Source organism: Oncorhynchus kisutch, linkage group LG15 (genome assembly GCF_002021735.2).
Source record: "Oncorhynchus kisutch isolate 150728-3 linkage group LG15, Okis_V2, whole genome shotgun sequence".
Classification (NCBI taxonomy): domain Eukaryota; kingdom Metazoa; phylum Chordata; class Actinopteri; order Salmoniformes; family Salmonidae; genus Oncorhynchus; species Oncorhynchus kisutch.
In genome coordinates, this window is record NC_034188.2 from 71,792,436 (window position 1) to 71,815,742 (window position 23,307).

The following is a 23,307-nucleotide window of genomic DNA, read 5'->3' on the forward strand; positions in this document are numbered from 1 at the left end:
CTCCGTTCACCCACAACTGCGTGGCCAAGCACAACTCCAACACCATCATTACGTTTGCTGACGACACAACAGTGGTAGGCCTGATCACCTACAACGAAAGGAGAGCCTATCGGGAGGAGGTCAGAGACCTGGCCGTGTGGTGCCAGGACAACAACCCCCCCCCCCCCCCCCCAATGTGAGCAAGACAAAGGAGCGGACTACAGGAAAAGGAGGGCCAAACAGGCCCCCACAAACAACGACCCGGCTGAAGTGGAGCCAGTCGAGTTTCAAGTTCCTTGGTGTCCACATCACCAATGATCTGTAATGGTCCCAACACACCACCACCATTTGGCAATGATACCCAGATCCTCAAAGTTCTATAGCTGTAATCCTGACCGGTTGCATCACCGCCTGGTATAGCAACTGCTCGGCATCTGACTGTAAGGCACTACAGAGGGTAGTGCGTGTGGTTCCCATTCAGTTGTCAAAATGTAGGTTGGGTCAAGAATGCACTGGCAGGCAAGCTGCAGAAGGATGAACAGGCTACTATTCCCAATCGTTTATCAGTGCGATTTTTGACAGCCAATTAGCAAGTTTGAGAGGATTTATCTAATGTTCCCTCTTCAGATTTGAGCTCATCTCGCTCTGGCTAGCGTAAATTGATGATCTTGTTGTTTATGTGCATAGGCAACTGAGGGCAAGCCTTTTCATGGTTGTTTGCTTAGTATATCTAAGTTCCCAAATGTAAGAAGACGCCCATGGTATTTACATATTTGCACAAATCCATTCAGGTGTATTTTGTGTCTTGGCGAATAACGTTCTATAATAACGTTCTATAATTTTCATGTACGCTACTATACGTTATTCCCAAACATTATATGAAAACGTGAAAATTACCATATCTAAGTGCTCACTTGTCAGAAAATGTCATAAGTATTGTCATTCATCCTTGGAGTGTAAATGAACAGATTTTAATAAGATTTTATGTTGATAAAATGTAGTCAGTTCCACTTTTAAAATCAAGCTTGTCCACTCTTGCTGGCATTTATTTTTCAAAGGCTTAATTTCCATCAAAGCTTTATTTTAAAATGTCCTCTCTTACCTTTGAAGAACTTTGGATGTTTTCAATGACGAGACTCTTAGTTAGATAGCAAATGTTCATTTTTTCCAAAAAGATTATTTTGTGTAGACGAAATAGCTCCGTTTTGTTCATCACGTTTGGCTAAGAAAAATACCGGAAAATGCAGTCACTTACAACGCCAAACTTTTTTCCAAATTAGCTCCATAATATCGACAGAAACATGGCAAACGTTGTTTAGAATGAATCCTCAAGGTGTTTTTCACATATCTATTCGATAATCTATCATTCGTGGCAGCTGGCTTCTCATCAAAAGCAAACGGAAAAATACTACAGCTGGAGATTACGCAATAATTGCGACGGAGGACACCAAGCAGATATAGTCTCTTATGGTCAATCTTCCAATGATATGCCTACAAATACGTCACGATGATGCAGACACCTTGGGGCACTTCCTGATTGGATTTTTATCTGGGTTTTTTCTGTAACATCAGTTCTGTGGCACTCACAGACAATATCTTTGCAGTTTTGGAAACGTCAGAGTGTTTTCTTTCCAAAGCTGTCAATTATATGCATAGTCGAGCATCTTTTCGTGACAAAATATCTTGTTTAAAACGTGAACGTTTTTCATCCAAAAATTAAGAGCGCCCCCTATATGAATGTGGTTAAGAGATAATCAAAAGTACCATTCATCATACCATTAATTTGTTCAGATGCACAACCACCTCATCAAGGAGCCCTGTGGCTGTGTTGATCGCAATGTCTTCATGGGGCATGTAAGACTTGAATGATGCCTGACAGGCAGCACTGTCTCGTGGCTGCATGCTTCCCCAAGACCACAGCCAATTGCATGCTAATTAGCTATGTAGTCTTGTTAGCTAGCTTATTACCTATGTTGGTTGTTAGCTTGCATAACTGACACTTGTATAATTATAAGGGACACTTCATGTTTTGTGCATAATATTGAAATTCACAGTGGACTCCTTGCAGGCAGCCTACAAGGCAGCAGCCTGACTGCTAATCTGCCTGCAAGGATCTTTACCTATGAAACAGCCTACGAGGCACAATCCTGATTTATCAGCCTCTGATGCGTCTGTTGAATCAGATCAAGCTCTGAGGCTGAAAATAAATCTGATCAGCCTGTTAGGAATGGAGCTCACCCACTCAGTAAATGTTTAAATGGATAATATTTACGTGAAGTGTTCCTTATGCATGTCATACACTTCAGTTATGCCAGCTAAAAATAATCTAGCTAACAAGACTACCGAGCTAACTCGCTAGCTCACAAGACTAGGCAAGTTAGCAGCGTTGTAAGGGAGGTAAGGGACATTTAGAGCATCCTGTAAGGCATCGTTGAGGGCTTAAATGCCCGACCCGGGCTTAGCTTCCTCACAAGCTCATAGCTTAAGGTAAGGGACATTTAGCTTGCTAACATTCTAACTAACACACTGATAATGATCTCCAAACACAAATGAAAGCATGATGTTAGCATGAGTTTTATTATTGGTTAGTGTAGCAATCAATAAAAACTTATGCACTGTTCCACTGAGGGCTTTGCCGCCTCAGCCACACAGCCAATAATGGTTAGAGTGTTGGGCCAGTCACCGAAAGGTTGCTAGATCGAATCCCAAAGCTGATAAGGTAAAAATCGTCGTTCTGCCCCTGATCACTGTTCCTAGGTTGTCATTGTATATAAGAATTTGTTCTTAACTGAATTGCCAAGTTCAAGGTTAAATAAAAATAGATAAATCAATATGTCCATTTATTTTTAACAACTTTTGTTATAGTGATCATGAGATAAATAAGTTGTGATCTCGCCATAACGAGGCATTTTTTCCGTACTTAGCTCTTTCCTTCTTCCTCTGTTGCCCTCCCCCTCTCTTGCACTCTTTTCTCTCGAACTCTTTCTCTCTTGCTTGTGCTCTGGCTGGCTTTGAGAAGGGTGGTGTGAGATCTTCTCTGTCATGTCGTACAAGCATCAAACTTTCTAATTTCCTTTCGTGTTTTCTCTCCACTCTGTTCCAACTCCTCATCCTGCTCTCCTCCCTCCCCCTTTTCCGCCCACCTTTTCCTTCAGGTGGTGAGCCAGCGTTTCCCCCAGAACAGTATCGGGGCGGTGGGCAGTGCCATGTTCCTGCGCTTCATCAACCCTGCCATCGTGTCACCCTACGAGGCAGGCATCCTGGATGAGAAGCCCCCACCCAGCATAGAGAGAGGACTAAAGCTCATGTCCAAGGTATGGGTTGGGAGATTCCATCTTCCAAAAATAAGCATCTTGTGTGAAAATGACAGTCGTGGCTTTGACCAAAATAGTTTGATAAAATAATTGTAAAAAATATTATATTTACTACCTTTGATTTGTGTTAAGTTGTGCTCTGTTTTGTTCGCAGATCCTCCAGAGCATTGCCAACCACGTGTTGTTTACTAAAGAGGAGCACATGAGGCCTTTTAACGACTTTGTGAAAAGCAACTTTGATGCAGCCAGGTGGTAAGTTAGGTTGAAGATGACAACGGAATTCTTATATAACTCTTTGCAACAATGGGACCAGCTATGCTAGTTAGCAACGGCGCAGTTACCAGATTTGTGACGTCTTGAACTGTAGATTTTTACGTGGTAAGTCAGAAGAATTTTAATACCAGCAAAACTTCTGACAATAAATCCCCACTTTCAAAGCGGATAAAATCACAAACTGCTCTCTCAGTATCCTGAAAAGAAGGAAATTATTGTAGTCTCGGCTTTCTCTTATGAAGCTGAGAATTACGTACCTGGACTCATTTTCTAATATTTTATAGATATTTGTAATAGATTTCCAGTTCTGTAATTAACATTCACTCTGTGATCCCTCTATATTGCCCTGTAGGTTCTTCTTGGACATAGCTTCTGACTCTCCTCCCAGTGACTCAGTCAACCACAGCCTGTCCTTCATCAGTGATGGCAACGTTCTGGCCCTCCATAGGCTGCTGTGGAACAACCAGGAGAGGATCGGACAGTACCTCTCCAGCAACAGGTCAGTAACACACACACACACACACACACACACACACACAATGAGTCACCAATCATCATGTTATGTGCACTACCAGTATAGCCCTCAGTCTGACAGCGGTCTCTCTCTTCCCATTCCATAGGGACCACAAGGCAGTGGGCAGGCGACCGTTTGACAAGATGGCCACCCTTCTGGCCTATCTGGGGCCCCCCGAACACAAACCTGTTGCCGACACCCACTGGTCCAGCCTCAACCTGACCAGCTCCAAGTTTGAGGAGTTTATGACCAGGTAACACTCTCCTAGTGTAGAGTTAGTCTGTAAAATGTTCTAAGACACTCGGGATGCCAGAAGTTGGTGAGTGGAGTTGATTCAGAAGCATTCTATTGTCCGTTTGTCCCTGATTTCTAGGCACCAGGTCCATGAAAAAGACGAGTTTAAAGCCCTGAAGACCCTCAACATCTTCTACCAGGCTGGAACCTCCAAGAATGGCAACCCTGTCTTCTACTATATTGCTCGCAGGTAAGACCTGGCCAAGGAGTGTACTGTATGTTAGTGTTGCTGTCTACATACAGTGCATTGGGAAAGTATTCAGACCTCTTCCCCTTTTCCACATTTTATTGTTACAGCATTATTCTAAAATGGATTAAATAAATAAAAACATCCTCACCAATCGACACACAATATCCCATAATGACACAGCAAAAATAGGTTTTTAGAAATGTTTTAAAATGTATTAAAAATAAAAAACTAATATTTTATTTACGTAAGTATTCTTGAAATTGACCTCCGGTGCATCCTGTTTCCATTGATTATCCTTGATGTTTCTACAACTTGATTGCAGTCCACCTGTGGTAAATTCATTTGATTGGACATGATTTGGAAAGGCACATACCTGTCTATATAAGGTCCCACAGTTGACAGTGCATGTCAGAGAAAAAAACAAACCATGAGGTCGAAGGAATTGTCCATAAAGCTTCAAGACAGGATTGTGTCGAGGCACAGATCTGGGGAAGGGTACCAAAACATTTCTGCAGGTCCCCAAAAACACAGTGGCATCCATCATTCATAAAATGGAAGAAGTTTGGAACCACCAAGACTCTTCCTAGAGCTGGCCGCCTGGCCAAACTGAGCAATCGTGGGAGAAGGGCTTTGGTCAGGGAGGTGACCAAGAACCCGATGGTAACTCGGACAGAGCTCCAGAGTTTCTCTGTGGAGATGGGAGAACCTTCCAGAAGAACAACCATCTCTGTAGCACTCTAACAATCAGGCCTTAATAACCTCTTGCAGCCCCCCCCCCCCCTACTTTGTGCAATTTCCGCCTGAAGACATACCCAAATCTAACAGCCTGTAGCTCAGGCACAGAACCAAGGATATGCATATTCTTGGTACCATTTGAAAGAAAACACTCTGAAGTTTGTAAATGTGAATTGAATGTAGGAGAATAACACACAATAGATCTGGTTTAGATAAAACAATGAAAAAAAAAAAAATGAACAAGATAAAACAAACATTCAGATAGGATGATGGGGACAATTTCAGTGAAAAATATAAGAGGGCAACAGTACTTGTGCAAAGTTTCAGAATGATAACTTCCAAAAGGAGTGTGCTACATGACATTTATCATGAAGTCACCCAGGTGTCCCACACAAGTAGCCCAAATGTACCCAAGTGGCCAAATTGGTGAAGGTATACATTTTGAAACAAATAACTATAAACAAAATACCAAAATGGTATTCTAACACCCCCCCCCCCCCCAAAGAAAAATTGAGAAGAATAAATGAAAAAAATGGGGGGGGAAATAATTATTGATAATTTTTTTTAAATATATTTATACATACATTTACAAAATAACATGGGTAACTATTTACACACTTTCAATATTTCGAAGACCCTCAGTCCTCTATGAGGGGCTATGAACCAGGCTATGAGGGGTGGCCAGTCCTCTTCTGGCTGTGCCGGGTGGAGATCACAGTGGTTGTAGAGGGTGCAACAGGACAGCACCTCAAGAGTAAAAATGAACAGTTTAGGGTTCCATAGCCGCAGGCAGAACAGTTTAAACTGGAACAGCGGCAAGGCCAGGTGGACTGGGGACAGCAAGGTGTCATCATGCCAGGTAGTCCTGATGCATGGTCCTAGGACTCAGGTCCTCCGAGAGAGAGAAAGAGAGAATTAGAGAGAGCATACTTACATTCACACAGGACACCGGATAAGACTCTCATTCGGAGTCACTGTGAAAGAAAATGTTCAGTTAGAATAGTTTCACAAATGAGCCCTGTATCAACAGGTATAATAAACAGATATATATAGAGAGTTGAAGGTTGAATATATTATTATTACCTGCTAGATCTACTGTCTCTATTATATTATGACAGACCAGCTAGATCTACTGTCTTTATTATATTACAACAGACCAGCTGTATCTACTGTCTCCATTTCACTTTGGCCATTGATGTGATTTCATGTGGGTTGGGGCGGCAGACACGCATCTCACATTTCATGACATTAAATATTTATATATTGCTTCTAAAATAAAATAAAAATCACAACTAATATTTTATATTATTCATTTCAAGCAAGGGCATTAGCATGATAAGAACTTACCAGTCCAAAACGATGTCTTCTCCCTTTCAAAAAATATTCCTCCACAATCGCTAAATGAAGTGTCCTCCAACAATCCGTCTCACCTTCCCAATCAATTTATTCTAAAGTTGTGTGTTCATCTGTATATCTAGACTTGACTTAGTCGCCATAATGATTGATATATATAAACAGCTGAATCTGCGCGTTCACAAAACAATGCAATGCGCAATATGTGTTTCTCCTTCCGGTATGAAAATTCAATAGCGCATGACTCTCTTTACGCTGGAGCTTACTACACATGGGTTGGTCTTGCAACACATAAACAAGGCGTATTGCCGTTTAACTCAGCTCATTGGCTATCTACCCAGCTAGCTTTCAAGACGATCAGTGGTCATTGGGTTAAAAGACGGGCAAATCATTGGTGCACAATGATGTCATTACTTGTTGTCTTCAAATCGGTTTCTTTCAGTCAATACGTCCCGCGAAATGGCCCATCAGGTTTGATTGTTTTACAAACAAACCAGTTGATTGCAGTGAAACCAAACATGACTGGAAAAGTCACGTTCTGTGTGGGTGATTTAACTGGAATGTGTCGTCAAAAAGGAATGAGACGGAATTCACTACACAAGCGGTTCACAAAATGTTTCGTGTTAGGATATAAAAACGGATTTTATCAAACAAAAGATCATTCATTGTGTAACAATGAGCATTGGAATTGCAAACAGACAAATATCGTCAAAGGTAAACAATTTATTTTATTGCAGTTTGATTTTGTTGCGCCTGTGCTGGTTGAAATAGTTGTTTTTTTATGGGGCTCTATGCTCAGATAATCGCATCGTATTATTTCGCAGTAAATCCTTTTTTGAATCTAACAACACAGTTGGATTAGCAAGATTCTAGGCTTTTGATACATGTGAGACACTTGTATTTTCATGAATGTTTAATATGACTATTTATGTAGCGATCACCGTATGTTGTGGAATTTCAGCCCGCTAGCGGGTTCCGTGCGCAGAGCGGTTAAGAAAGATGAACTGCACAAAGTACAGAGAGATCCTTGATGAAAACCTGTCCCAGAGCACTCAGGACCTCAGACTGGGGCGAAGGTTCACCTTCCTACAGGACAATGACCTTAAGCACACAGCCAAGACAACGCAGGAGTGGCTTTGGGACAAGTCTGTGAATGTCCACGAGTGGCTCAGCCAGAGCCCGGACTTGATCCCGATCTAAACATCTCTGGCGAGACCTGAAAACAGCTGTGCAGCGACGCTCTCCACCCAACCTGACAGCTAGAGAGGATCTGCAGAGAAGATTGGGAGAAACTCTCCAAATACAGGTGTGCCAAGCTTGTAGCATCATACCAAAGAGTACTCAAGGCTGTAATCGGTGCCAAAGGTGTTTCAACAAGGTACTGAGTAAAGGCTGTAACGTAACAAAATGTGGAAAAAGGGAATGGGTCTGAATACTTTCCAAATGCCTGTAAGGTGTGTGGTAGGAAGGGAGTCACTTTCTGGCCAAACCGGGTTTTGTGTGTGTGTGTGTGTGTGTGTGTACGTGTGTACGTGTGTACGCGCATGCATTAGGGGCTTAAAGTGGAACTGACATCATTTTAGCAACATTAAATCTTGTTAATGTATTCATATACACCCATAGGAAAAATATGACGCCTTTTTTTTTCACTTTTTATGACAAGCAAGCACTTCGATATGGTCATTTTTGCGTTTTCAAACATTAATAAAATGTTTGGGAATGACGTAGAGTAAGGCATTGTGAAAATTCTATACCAATATAAAATGGGAAAGCAGCTGAGCGTTTGGCACATGGGCCTGCCATCATATTGCCTGTAAACACACTGGATTGTGTGTTTACAGGCAGTAGCAACAGCTCAACATTAGAACATTATAAAGCCAAAAGTCACAAAATACACCTGATTTGAATTAATGCTAATATGTAAATACACTACATGACACAAATTATGTGGGCACCTGTTCGTCGAACATCTCATTCTAAAATCATGGGTGTTAATTTGGAGTTGCTGCTGTAACAGCCTCCATTCTTCTGGAAAGGCTTTCCACTAGATGTTGGGACATTGCTGCGGGGACATGTTTCCATTGAGCCACGGTGAGGTTGGGCGATTAGGCCAGGCTCGCAGTCGGCGTTCTAATTCGTCCCTAAGGTATTTGATTGGGTTGAGTTCAGGGATCTAGACTGGCCAGTCAAGTTCTTCCACACGGATCTTGACAAACCATTTCTAAACTCGGCAAAAAAGAAACATCCCTTTTTCAGGACCCGGTCTTTCAAAGATAGTTCGTAAAAATCCAAATAACTTCACAGATCTTCATTGTAAAGGGTTTAACCACTGTTTCCTATGCTTGTTCTATGAATCATAAACAATTAATTAACATGCACCTGTTGGACGGTCGTTAAGACACTAACAGCTTACAGATGGTAGGCAATTAAGGTCACAGTTATGGAAACTTAGGACACTAAAGAGGCCTTTCTACTGACTCTGAAAAACACCAAAAGAAAGATGCCCAGTGTCCCTGCTCATCTGCGTGAACGTGCCTTAGGCATGCTGCAAGGACACATGAGGACTGCAGATGTGGCCAGGGCAATAAATTACAATGTCCGTACTGTGAGATGCCTAAGACAGTGCTACAGGCCAGACAGCTGATCGTCCTCACAGTGGCAGACCACGTGTTATAATACTGTGCATGTGTTGTTACATCACCTACGGGACAGGTACAGGATGGCAACTACAGCTGCCCGAGTTACACCAGGAACGCACAATCACTCCATCAGTGCTCAGACTGTCCGCAATAGCCTGAGAGAGGCTGGACTGAGAGCTTGTAGGCAACAACGTCGCCTATGGGCACAAACCCACCGTCGCTGGACCAGACAGGACTGGCAAAAAGTGCTCTTCACTGGTGAGTCGCAGTTTTGTCTCACCAGGGGTGATGGTCGGATTCTCGTTTATTGTCGAAGGAATGAGCATTACACCAAGGCCTGTACTCTGAGGCGGGATCGAGGTGGAGGGTCCGTCATGGTCTGGGGCGGTGTGTCACAGCATCATCGGATTGAGCTTGTTATCATTGCAGGCAATCTCAACGCTGTGCATTACAGGGAAGACATCCTCCTCCCTCATGTGGTACCCTTCCTGCAGGCTCATCCTGACATGACCCTCCAGCATAGCAATGCCACCAGCCATACTGCTTGCTCTGTGTGTGATTCACTGCAAGACATGAATGTCAGTGTTCTGCATCTGCCTTGGAAGAGTGGGGTAACATCTCACAGCAAGAACTGGCAAATCTGGTGCAGTCCATGAGGAGGAGATGCACTGCAGTACTTAACTTCTTGGTGACAGAGGGGCAGTATTGAGTAGCTTGGATGAATACGGTGCCCAGAGTAAACTGCCTGCTACTCTGTCCCAGATGCTAATATATGCATATTATTAGTAGTATTGGAAAGAAAACCCTGAAGTTTCTAAAACTGATTGAATTGAATCTGTGAGTATAACAGAACTCATATGACAGGCGAAAACCTGAGAAAAATCCAACCAGGAAGTGGGAAATCTGAGGTTTGTAGTTTTTCACCTCTTTGCCATTCCAATATACAGTGCTAGTTAGGGTCATATTACATTTCCTAAGGCTTCCACTGAATGTCAACAGTCTTTAGAACTTTGTTTGAGGCTTCTACTGTGAAGGAGGTCTGAATGAGAATGGATTGAGCCAGGTGTCTGGCAGAGTGCCACAGGCTGGTGACGCGAGGTCACGAGAGAGTTAGCTCTCGTTCCATTGCTTTTCTACAGACATAGGAATTCTCCGGTTGGAACATTCTACACTGATTCTATACTTAGTTTGACAAGTTTCTACGGGCTGTAATGGAACTTTTAGAGTTTTTCGGCAGACTTTCGGCTGGACCTGCAGCCTCAATTTGTTTACTAAAAGCCCTAACAAAAGAAGCTATTTGGATATAAATTATGAACTTTGTTGAACAAATCAAACATTTATTGTGGAACTGGGATTCCTGGGAGTACATTCTGATGAAGATCATCAAAGGTAAGTGAATATGTATAATGCTATTTCTGACTAATGTTGACTACACAATATGGCAGATATCTTTTTGGCTGGTCTGTTGTCTGAACGCTGTACTCAGATTATTGCATGGTGTGCTTTTTCTGTAAAGTTTTTTTGAAATCTGACACAGCGGTTGCATTAAGGAGAAGTATATCTCTAATTCCATGTATAACACTTGTATTTTCATTAACATTTATGATGAGTATTTCTGTAAATTGATGTGGCTCTCTGCATAATCACTGCATGTTTTAGAACTACTGAACCTAACGCGCTAATGTAAAATGAGATTTTTTGATATCAATATGCACTTTATCGAACAAAACATACATGTATTGTGTAACATGAAGTCCTATGAGTGTCATCTGATGACGATCCTCAAAGGTTAGTGATTAATTGTATCTCTATTTGTGCTTTTTGTGACTCATCTCTTTGGCTGGAAAAATGGCTGTGTTTTTCTGTGAGTTGGTGATGACCTAACATAATCGTTTGTGGTGCTTTCGCTGTAAAGCCTTTTTGAAATCAGACACTGTGGCTGGGTTAACGAGAATTTTATCTTTAAAATTGTGTAAAATACTTGAATGCTTGAGGAATTTAAATTATGAGATTTTTGTTTTGAATTTGGCGCCCTGCACTTTCACTGGGTGTTGGCGAGGGTGGGACGCAACCGTCCCACATATCCCAGAGAGGTTAATGCAGCTGGTGGCCACACCAGATACTGACTGTTACTTTCTGTTCGTCACATTTCTGTGGAACTTGTTCAGTTTACGTCTCAGTTGTTGAATTATGTCCATACAAATATTTACACATGTTAAGTTTGCTGAAAATAAACGCAATTGACGGTCAGGGGACGTTTCTTTTTTTGCTGAGTTTATATGGACCTCGCTTTTTGCACAGGGGCATTGTAATGCTGAAACAGTAAAAGGCCTTCACCAAACCTTTGCAACAAATTTGGTAGTACAGAATCATCTAGAATGGCATTATATGCTGTAGCGTTAAGATTTGTTTTCACTGGAACTAATGCCCTGATCACACCGATAGTGTCATTGCGCAAAATAGTATGCAGATTATCTGGATATGTGTGCAACAAATGTTCCACATTCACCTTCTGCTACCATTTCTGTCAAGCCGTATATGCATACAGTTTGACGCATGCGTTCGATAAATCCAACGTATGCACCACACAGAACACGCTGCAACTGCCTCTGCAACACAATGCTGCAAGGCACACGCAGCGTTCTACTGGAAGTGAATGTACTTCTGGTTTACCAAAAATGCAATGATGCTGTCGGTGTGATCGAATCGTAAGGGGCCAAGCCCGAACCATGAAAAATAGCCCCAGACCATTATTCCTCCTACACCAAACTGTACAGTTGGCACTATGCATTGCGGCAGGTAGCGTTCTCCTGGCATCCGCCAAACCCAGATTCATCAGTCGGACTGCTAGATGGTGAAGCCTGATACATCACTCCAGAGACTGCGTTTTCATTGCTTCAGAGTCCAATGGCGGCGAGCTTTACACCATTCCAGCCGACACTTGGCATTGCGCATGCTGATCTTAGGCTTGTGTGTGGCTGCTTGGCCATGGAAACCCATTTCATGAAGCTCCTGGTGAACAGTTCTTGTGCTGACGTTGCTTCCACAGGCAGTTTGGAACTCGGTAGTGAGTGTTGCAATCAAGGACAGAGAATTGTTACGGGCTTCACGCTTCAGAGCTCGGCAGTCCTGTTCTGTGAGCTTGTGTGACCTACCACTTTGCGACTGAGATGTTGTTGCTCCTTGAAATTTCCTCTTCACAATAACATCACTTGCAGATGACCGGAGCAGCTCTAGCAAGGCAGAAATTTGATGAACTGGCCTCCTGTGACAAAGCCAGGTTGAACGTTTGAGCTCTTCAGTAAGGCCATTCTACTTCCAATGTTTGACTATGGAGATTGCATGGCTGTGTGCTCAGTTTTATACACCTGTCAGAAATGGGTGTGGCTGAAATAGCCAAATCCACTCATTTCAAGGGGTGTCCACATAATTCTGTATATATTGTGTTCCACAGGAGTCCTCTTACATTTGGGAACTTTAGAGTCCTATTGATCAAACAACAGGTAGGCCTGATCTCCCTCAGTTGCCTATGCACATCAACAAGATCAACAACTAAGGTTAGCAAAAGCAAGATGAGCTAAAAATGTAACAAGGGAAGAGTAGATAAACCCTTCAACTTGTTTAGTAGTTGGCCGTCAAATTTGCACTGATAAGCAATGGGGAATAGTAGCCTGCTCGTCCTTCTGCAGATTACCTGCCAATGCATGCTTGTCCCAACCCTTGGGAACTTGCCTGCCTGCCCTCCCATTTGATCTTCATGATCGATGCCAAATACATTTGATTGACAACTAGGATATATGCTAACTGTGGAAAACAGTTGTTCAAGTTTAGCATAGCTAGCTAGCAAAGTGATAAACATTTCTTGCAAGCTATCCAAATGACACCTGCATCTCTAGCTGTTCCCAGCCTGAGTTACAATCGTCTGTACATTTGTCTAAAATATTGAGTCATTGAAACTGAAACGGTGCATCCCGCTGGGCTGGAGGCAGCAAACAATGTACCAGGCCAGGTGTGATTTACAACTTGATAGCAATATTTGTTGGACTACCAAGAAATGTATTAGAGAATTAGCTGTATTAATCATGCATTGAACTGCATCCGTCTATTCTACCAACAAAGCCTTTACTCATCGTCATGGAATTGAGTCAAATAGAACCTATTTTCAAAGCTAGTTATAAAGTTGGTTTTGTTGAATAAAATAAGAATTGTATATTTTTGAATGGCATTATGATTGTCTGTTTCATATCTGCAAAGTAGATTATCTGTCAATTCCACTTTAAGAACTTGCAGGCCCTCTAAGATGATGCCAAGGTTTAAAGATTATTTCTCACATCATACACTGACTCTTTCAAACAACACGTACATTAAATGCGTTCTAAATGTTTTCCTTTTCTTTATATCATAGTAACCAGAAAACGCAGTATCTGTCATCAGAACGGACAAGCAGTATAGACTACATAGAGTAGAGCATTCATGTTTCCGCACCGATAGAGTATTATTAGTCATGTACAAAGCATTCGATATGTATTCAGACCCCTTTTACTTTTTACACATTTAGTTAGTTTACAGCCTTATTCTAAAATGTATTAAATTGTTTCATCATTCTACTCACACTACCCCATAATGACAAGGCAAGCAAAAACAGGTTTGTGTATCTCACATTTACATAATTATTCAGAGCCTTTACTCAGTACTTTGTTGAAGCATCTTTGGTAGCGATTACAGCCTAGAGTCTTCTTGGGTTTGACGGTACAAGCTTGGCACACCTGTATTTGGGGAGTTTTTTTCCCGATTCTTCTCTGCAGATCCTCTCAATCTCTGTCAGGTTGGATGGGGAGTGTTGCTGCACATCTGTTTTCAGGTCTCTGACATGTTTAATCTGGTTCAAATCCGGGCTCTGGCCGGGCCACTTGAGGACATCTAGAGACTTGTCCCGAAGCCACTCCTTCGTTGTCTTGACTGTACGGTTAGGTTCCTTCCACCCCCCCCCCCCCAGTCTGAGGTCCTGAGTGCTCTGGAGCAGGTTTTCATCAGGGATCTCTCTTTACTTTGCTCCATCTTTCCCTCGATCCTGACTCGTCTCCTGCTACTGAAAAACATCCCCACAGCATGATGCTTTCACCACCATGTTCAGTAGGGATGGTGCCAGGTTGCCTCCAGACGTGACAAAATCTTAGTTCCATCAGACCAGAGAACCTTGTTTCTCATGGTCTAAGAGTCCCTTAGGTGCTTTATGGTAAACTCCCAGCGGGCTTTCATGTCCCTTTTTTACTGAGGAGTTGCTTCCGTCTGGCCACTCTACCATAAAGGCCTGATTTGGTCGAGTGCTTCAGAGATTGTTGTTCTTCTGGAAGGTTATCCCACCTCTACAGAGGATCTCTAGAGGTCTGTCAAAGTGATCATCAGGTTCTTGGTCACCTCCCTGACCAAAGCCCTTCTCCCCCGATTGCTCAGTTTGCACTGTCAACTGATCTGGATCAACCTTATATAGTCCAATCAATTGAATTGACCCCAGTAAGATTCCAGTCTCCAGGTCAATCAATGGAAACAGGATGCACCTGAGCTCAATTTCCATTCTCATAGCCAAGGGTCTGAAAACTTATGTAAATAAGGTATTTCTGTTTTTCTAAAAACCTGTTTTTGCTTTGTCATTATGGGGTATTTTGTGTAGATTGATGAGGAAAAATATATATTTAATACATTTTTATAATAAGGCTGAAACGTAACAAAATGTGTAAAAAGGGAAGGGGTCTGAATACTTTCCAAATGCACTGTATGTGTATACATTTGCCTAGATATTATTTGTATACAAGTTTGAAAGATATAGCCATACAGCACAACATCACTCTGTAGATGGTGGTCAAATGGTTGGAAGATGAGAGAGGATACACATTTAGGCAGTAACAGTTGAAAGTTGTTCTTTAAAATGAAAACAATAACAAACCTCTCCCTTTTACATTCTGGGTCATACGTACATAGGGTTAGCCCTCTCCAAAAGACTTGACTCTAGTACTGACAACGGGTGGGTTTAGAAGGCTTTGAAGGCAGTCACCGTGACTAGAAGGTTCCAGGTGACTACAGAATACAGGATTGGTGTGTGGACTCCGTGGCTTCTGTTCTGTGTGCTTCCTGTGTTTTTCTTCTTGGCGGCAGAGTGCGGCTGCCCTGTAGTGCTTGTGCGTGTGGAGAGGCCGTGCAAGGGGGTGGAGATGAACACAAACAATGTCTGATCCCCCGAGCTGTTGGCAGACCCTCTATCTCCATGCGTCCCAGGCTCCAACAACGCAGACTTAGCCAAGTACCCAGAAGTGACGACTGCAGCTCTATCCGGTGTGAGGCCTCCACGGCCCAGCTCTCTGGCATCAGCCCCCAGCGGAGGCTCTGTGTAGGACGTAAAGTGCCACTCCCCTCCTGGAGTGGCCAGATGGGCTTGCCCACATGTTGGCCTAGTGTAGCAGGGGCAGCCCAACACTGCGGCACGGGTTTGTTTGGCCCAGAGCAAGAGCCGTGTGATGTTCTCCTCCTCTTCACAAGCCCAAGGGTTATCCCCAAGTGTCAAGAACTCGAGCCCCTCCAACCGGTCAAATACCCCCTCCGGCACCCAGGAGAAGCGATTAGCATGCAGGTAGAACCTCCTCAGCCTGGGCAGCCGGTCCAATGATCCCAGGAGGATCTGAACTAGGTAGTTGTGTGCCAAATCAACCATCTCCAGATTATGAGGCATGTTGGTGGGCACGGTCCAGAACCGGTTGTGACTCAAGTTTAGGGCGTGTAGGCTGGGTAGGGTGTTGTTGATGAAGACCACCCTCTCCAGCTCGTTGGCTGATAGGTCCAGTACCCGCAGGTTCCAATGGTAGGCCGTGTCGTTCTTGTCCAGGGCTCGGAGCTGGTTGCCAGCGGCCCGGATGTCCCAGAGGGCTCTGGGCAGTCCGGAGGGGAAGCGACCCAGGAGGTTATAGGACAGGTCCAGGGTACGCAGGTGGGCGTAGTGGCTGAGCTGGTCGTCCAGACCACAAAGGCTGTTGGGAGAGAGGGGAGTTCTCATTTTAGAAGTTAGGACCCAACCTGCCGAAGACTAGTATGATGAGAAGGAAGAAGTGTCTTCCTACCTGTTGTGTGAGAGGTTGAGGAAGTGGATGTTGTGCTGCAGGCCTGGGGGCAGCTGTGAGAGGTGTCGTGAGGAGCAGTCCACCACACGGTGGCCCCGGCTGCAGGAGCACACGGCGGGGCAGATGGACAGGACCATCCCCCCCAGCACCCCCAACAGGAGGAGCAGGAAGAGGCAGGCCAACGGGGCGTGGGGGAGCATAATGAGGGCTCTTAGAGAGGGAGAGACACAGTGAGAGGAGACACTGGACTGTACCCAAGGACATAGATCTGCAACACTTATTTTCTCCACAATTTATATACTCACAAATGGAAGGACACAGTTTTGATCCTGTATGGATCTTCGTCAAGACCATCACTCATTCACACACATCTGCAGAATAATAATACTGACAGTTAAATTAGCTTCCGACCCCATTAGCATTTGCATATTGATTAGCAATAGCTCATTTAAGTCCAATCCTTGTATTCTTTTCCAAGCTGCATTTACCAGGAGCTTAAAGGGATACTTTGGGATTTTGGCAATTGGGCCCTTTATCCACTTCCCTCGAGTCAGATGAACTAGTGGAAACCATGTTTATGCCTCTATGTCCAGTATGAAGAAAGTTAGCGTTGCAGTAGTTTCGAGAGCCATTTAGCTATTTAGCAATAGCGCAATGACGGGAAGCCAATGTGTATCTGCTAGTATTCCAACAGATTGCTAGACTACTTTAGTTGGCGGAGTATTAGCTACAGTATCACCCTTATTCATAAACTGCCTAGTTTCCCCACAATGGAATCTCTGTAGAAATGATATAAGAGCCTTGTCTGGAGCTACTGCTGTTTTGAGATAGCCTTTGATGCATAGCAACAGCCTCACAGATGGGAGAGGGGCAGTAATAAACACCAGGAGACAGCAGTAAAACACTCCACACTGGTTCTGCATACAGCCTGTAAGAAAGTCATGACTGTGAACCATCTATCATACTTCAAGCACATAATGTAACTATACAACTAACTGGGTAGATTGAACCTCACTATACCCAGAGCCCTCTCCCCTTCATCCCCTCTCCTCCATATAGTTCCCATTCACGTCATTGACACCCCTCTGACATAACATTATAATGCCCGGCCATATGCTAACAGTCCTGCTTGAGGGTTTCCCAAACTCTGTCCTCAGGACCCCAAGAGGAGCACGTTTTGGTTTTTGCCTTAGCACAACACAGCTGATTCAAATAATCAACTAATCCTCAAGCTTTGATTATTTGAATCAGTTGTGTAGTACTAGGGTAAAAAACGAAACGGGCATCCCTTGAAGTCCACAGAACCGAGTTTTGGAAACTACTATCTAATAGCTGTGTTGTGGTTTACAAGGGCCCCAGTCAGTCTGTGTGCCGGCAAGCTTGAAGCCTTGCCAGCGGGTAGGAGCTTAGAAATACTGCAGTGAAAGCCGGGTGAATTCCTTTAGAGTGGCACACACACTCTCGATCCCACACACACACGCACACACACATGATTGTGTCCTGTCCTCTCTCACCCTGTCCTCTGGCACAAATGACTGAGTATCTGGGGTGTGTGTGTGTGTGTGGTTGTATTAAGAAACACATCAGTGTGGCTTTTTTTAGCATTACATAGTAAGCTGAGTGCTCTAGAAACTTCATCAGGTTATGGCATACTGCATTGCTCCATAAATAGCTGTACTATCTAATGGAGATTTCAGCACCGTTGGAGAGATTTAATGAGAAGCCATAGACTGACATAGACAAATCACCCTGCTGCAGTCCACTGAGCTAGTGTGGTACAGAATCAAATACATCACTGCTTTGTGAAGCACTGTGTGTGTGTGTGTGTGTGTGTCCAGTCTTGTGCACATGTGTTAGCATGTACACCCGTCTCCTACTGTTTTTCTCTCCATGCCATTAGTCACTCACCTGATCCTGTCCATCGCTTCACTCCGTCATCTTGCTCTTTTCGTCCTCTCTCCTTCCCTCGGCCAGCCCTCTCACTTGCTCCCCCCTCTTTTTTTCAGAGCAGCTGGCTGGAGAGAGTGATTGTCAAGTCAAATCTGGAGGGTGTTAAGTTGCCCTTATTATTCATGCACCATTTTCTTTTTTGGCTCTCAGTTTTTTGCGCTGGCTTTCTTTTGGGGTATTTTTCCTTTCTTTCACATTCTTCCTCTCTCACTTAATTTTTTCTCCCTTGCTCTTCTTCCTACTCTGGTAAAGGTGGACCCCTCCCTCCTCTCGCTGTCTCTCTCTCTCTCGTGCTGTGTTGGCGTTGGCCAGTGGTTGACAGGCTCTCTCGCTCCGTCTCAAAATCCTCTCCTGGTTTGTGGCATCCTCCAAGCATGCCAGAGCAGGGTGCCCCTGATAGCGCCAGTCATCCTCCACCGCTCCTCTGCAGGCTCCTAATGCACTCAGGGAAAGAGCGGTCTGAAGGAGAGAGAGAGGAGGATTGCAGCACAGTGCCTGCCCCCTCTGCTGATGATGAGACGGGGGAGAGCAGGGGGTGCGGAGACTGTGCTGACTCCAATCTTTTCAGAATCAGGATCCCGCTCACTTGATAAAAGCAATTATTTCTCCATTATCCCTTCCCCTCTTTCTCTCTTTTTTATACACATACAGTATACTGAACAAAAATATAAACAACAATTTCAAAGATTTTACTGAGTTAGTTCATATTAGGAAACCAGTCAATTTGAAATAAATTAATTAGGCCCTAATCTATGTATTTCACATGACTGGGAATACAGATATCCATCTGTTGGTCACAGATACCTTAAAAAAAGGTAGGAGTGTGGATCAGAAAACCAGTCAGTATCTGGTGTGACCACAATTTGCCTCATGCCATGCGACACATCTCCTTCACAGAGTTGATCAGGCTGTTAATTGTGGTCTGTGGAATGTTGTCACACTCTTTAATGGCTGTATGACGTTGCTGTAACTGTGACATGCAGAGCATCCCAACATGTTCAATGAGTGACATGACTGGTGAGTATGCAGGCCAGGGAGGAATGGATACTTGTCAGATCCTTGCGAATTGGGGCCGTGCATTATCATGCTGAAACATGAGGTGATGGCGGCGGATGAATGGCACGACAATGGGCCTCAGGATCTCCTCACGGTATCTCTGTGCATTCAAATTGCCACCGATAAAATACAATTGTGTTCCTTGTCCATAGCTTATGCCTGCCCATACCATAACCCCACCACCACCATGGGATACTCTGATCACAACGTTGACATCAGCAAACCGCTCACCCTGTTAGTGTTCGTTCCTTGGTACTTGTCAATCATTGGCTCATTGGTGAAATTAGCATTATGACAATATCTTTAATTAAATCATTAAAAAACCTTTATTAGTGCAGTTGCAGACAGAAGTTGACATTCAGGAACATAGCACACATGTTTCTGAGTAAGTTCTGCATCAAAGAAAAGGTCCCATGTTATTTTATTAAACCAGAAGTGATGTCACTGCCTACGTCATTATCTTGACAAGAGATAAATGCTCACTAACAGAGATGTAAACAAATTTCTGCACAAAATTTGAGAGAAATAAGCATTTTGTTCTTATGGAATATTTCTGGGGTATTTTGCATGTTGCATTTATATTTTTGTTCAGTGTACATACAAACACGCTAACGCATTCTAATGTGAGCTGTTCATTGGACATTAGTGCCTCGTGTGTTCAACTTTCACATTCTCATAGTCACAGTATGTTCCATTTCCCCTTCACTCTCGCGCTCTCTCTCGCTCGCTCTCTCTTGCTCTCACAGCATTTTGTACTCATGCTCACAGTGTTTTAACACACACACAGTTCCCCTGAATTCCCTTTAGTACTGTACAGATCTGGCAGGGTGACATTGTTCTGGCTGAACGCTTATGGGATGCATAACACACACACACACACACACACACTGCCCCCTGATGGCAGCGCTATCTCACATCACAATTGGCACCTACAACGACTGGCTGCCTCCACCGCTCTCAGCAGCAAATTAACACTGTTTGTGTATTAACAGTACAGTTTGTCTCACCATCCTCCTGGTCTTCCTCCATTTCAGCTGCCTTCAGGAAGCACCCTGGCAGTCTGCAATAAGAACAGCTTTTTGCAAATGTGCTGATCCATGAATAGGTGTTCTATGACTAGTGGCTTTGTTTTACGGCCAACGTTGCTGCGGCCATGTTAATACAATCCTTGTTTTAAGTGGGTCTGTATTGCTGGGGGGTGATTGTAATGATGTTTTGAAAACCGCATTTCATGAATGAATCTCTATGCTCACATGTCCGTACCCTGTTTGGTTTTAGAGGACTTTGATTTGAAAGTAGTTATGTGGTCCTGTCTACTGCTTTCTCTCTCCTATCCTCTTTCCACTCTCCCTCTCCTTTCTCTCTCCTATCCTCTTTCCACTCTCCCTCTCCTTTCTCTCTCCTATCCTCTTTCCACTCTCCCTCTCCTTTCTCTCTCCTATCCTCTTTCCACTCTCCCTCTCCTTTCTCTCTCCTATCCTCTTTCCACTCTCCCTCTCCTTTCTCTCTCCTATCCTCTTTCCACTCTCCCTCTCCTTTCTCTCTCCTATCCTCTTTCCACTCTCCCTCTCCTTTCTCTCCTATCCTCTTTCCCTCTCCTCTCTCTCTCTCTGAGAAGGAGTCATAGTTTGGCAGATTGTGTCTGGCCAATAAAACATAGGTTTGGGGCTTCTCTCATGGAAATACACACACACACACACACACACAATCACACAACATCATGCTTATTGTGCTAGGCACTCAGAACTTAGCACCACATAACTGCTCTGTTCTGCAACTAGCCGTATGCAAGCAGTGAATATTTAATTCTGCACTTCAGCCGAAGCAAGCTGCCCTGCTACTGCTGGCAACATCATTCAGCGACGAGCCAGAATGAATTGCTGGCAGTAATCACAATTCTACAGAAAAAGTATCTGCAAATGCAACCTAGTACAAAAGTCCCTCCATAGTGCAGTGCCTGGTGCTAGCACAGTAACACCAGACCAGTCAAAAGTGTGAAACTCTGCATGGCAACACCAATCATCTGTGTTAGTTTCGGGAGTTCAACCAATAAGCTGTGAGAGTTTGTGATGCGAAACTAATGTGTGCTATTCGCCTCAGGTCATTAGATTTAAAAAATGCATTCTCTGAAATTGACTAAGAACTGATTGCTATAATTCTGTCATGTTGACAGGATTGTTAATAAGTTGAAGCATCAAGAGAATTGATACACAAACCACATGTGTTTGCACGAGTGAAAAGGTGTTAACAAAAGGTTTCCCACCTTGCAACCTACTTGTGTGAAAACCAACTGTAGTCACAGCACATGCAATTGTTTTAGAATGATAAGGAAGGACTGATAAAAGTCTGATTTGTAGTCATACTAAAAATCATACTCTTACAATAGCTTGTCATGATAGTAGAACGAATAGACCTGTGTTGAGATGAACATGGCATGGATTCTGTAGAAAGATTGATATGATAGTTTTCAAACCACCAACTCAATCTATGTCAGATCTGGAACTGCAGATGTGAAAACAGTAAGAGTGAAACAGGACTGAAAATAGTCTGTCTTACCCAAGTTTAGCTACTTCTCATGCTGCTTTCTCCCTCAACCTCTCTCACCTTTCGTTCATATCTGCCGCAGTATCAACACAGGGAGTTCTGCAATCATTTTTCAATAGAAACATTTCCCTTTTAGTACTCAGCTGGAGAATGTGTCTGGAATGAGTTGTGAATTAGAGTAGTGGAGAGAGGGAAGGGAAGGCAGAGAGGGTTTTGGATTTATGACGGCTGTATCTTTCAGGCAACGTTCTTTATAGGGAGGGATAAAGCAGGTGCCGTGGCTGCCATCTGGTCAGCAGGGCTTGTGGTGTAGGCGGATGATGCTCTCTCAATCACCACGCAGTAGTGAAATATAGCCTGGCCTAAACAAATGAGCCTGTCGTCTGCCTCGCTGTATGACGCTGATGTAGTACACAAACCAGTGTTTAACATCGGAGGGTTTATTGCATGTCAGCGGATTTACTGCATAAATACATGATTGATGAACAATGAGCATTTCACAACTCTCATTTGTCAACAGTTAAGAATATGTGTAGATGGAAATAATTGTGTGTGGTTGTTGCTTTCCGTGTCCCATCTTATTGTTTCTGTGGTTTCTCTTCAGATGAGACATTGAGGCGCTATTTGTGGGTCTGACATTTCCCTCTTTCTGTCTCTGTGGCCTGTCCGCTCTCTCTACGGTTAGTGTACTGATGTACAGCTCTGAAATACGCTAGGAGTGACTGCAACACTGCAGTAACGCACTCACTAACAGTGTCGGGCCAGCCCCACTGAGAGACTTAACTCCCTGCTCACTCTTTCTCTAATTTTCACATTCATTTTATCCCTTTCTATCTATCGTTTCTCAGTTTAATTATATAATTCACCCCTTCGTTTCATTTCCTTTTAGAACTTCCTCTCTCACCATTTTGCCCAATGAATGTCTCAGCCTGGGTCGATGTTAATAAAAAATAAAAAAATGTTGTTGCTGTGACTGGAAATGTTCACTTGCGCTCACACAGAATTACATTACTTCAGCAGTGCATCCTTCTCTGAATTATCTCACCACTGGGTATGATGCTGATGTTTAGGCCCTTACGTCACTGTGTTTTCCTCCAAAAAGTACACAGGAGAAAAAGCAATTGTTGTAGCATCAAATCAATCTCACTGCTACAGATTGGTCAGGCTGAATGAATATGGATCTGACTTGAATCAAAACATTTGGGAAAGCTTTCTCAGTGTACATTTGGATGTCTTACTACTACAGAAAGACCACAGGGATCTTGTGTTAAAAATCACATAATTGTGGCCACTGTCAAAGTTCTACCGGTAAATAGAGAAATGGTTTGGCTCGGTTTTGACAATCAAACTGGCTATA

General features: G+C 43.5%; 2 protein-coding genes across 5 annotated transcripts in view; one reads left to right on the forward strand and one right to left on the reverse strand.

Annotated features, from left to right (window-relative positions):
• LOC116353712 (neurofibromin) overlaps positions 1 to 23,307 on the forward strand; it is a 100,100-nt gene that overhangs the window by 24,289 nt on the left and 52,504 nt on the right. The window contains exons 29-33 of the mRNA XM_031791437.1: positions 3,135 to 3,293; positions 3,448 to 3,545; positions 3,919 to 4,065; positions 4,187 to 4,333; positions 4,454 to 4,564. Coding sequence (XP_031647297.1) covers positions 3,135 to 3,293; positions 3,448 to 3,545; positions 3,919 to 4,065; positions 4,187 to 4,333; positions 4,454 to 4,564 — 662 coding nt within the window. The remainder of the gene's footprint in view (positions 1 to 3,134; positions 3,294 to 3,447; positions 3,546 to 3,918; positions 4,066 to 4,186; positions 4,334 to 4,453; positions 4,565 to 23,307) is intronic.
• LOC109905828 (oligodendrocyte-myelin glycoprotein) overlaps positions 13,347 to 23,307 on the reverse strand; it is a 12,649-nt gene continuing 2,688 nt past the window's right edge. For 2 of the 4 annotated variants that reach the window (XM_020503458.2, XM_031791048.1), the window contains exons 2-5: positions 18,309 to 23,307; positions 16,706 to 16,771; positions 16,401 to 16,610; positions 13,347 to 16,310 (exon numbers count right to left, since the gene is read on the reverse strand). The exon at positions 18,309 to 23,307 is cut by the window's right edge. In XM_020503458.2, the coding sequence (XP_020359047.1) occupies positions 15,320 to 16,310; positions 16,401 to 16,610; positions 16,706 to 16,761 (1,257 nt within the window). In that variant the 5' untranslated portion in view covers positions 16,762 to 16,771; positions 18,309 to 23,307 and the 3' untranslated portion in view covers positions 13,347 to 15,319. Of the gene's footprint in view, positions 16,311 to 16,400; positions 16,611 to 16,705; positions 16,772 to 18,308 lie in introns of those variants that run through there. The other 2 variants (XM_020503457.2, XM_020503456.2) reach the window with 1 other exon arrangement.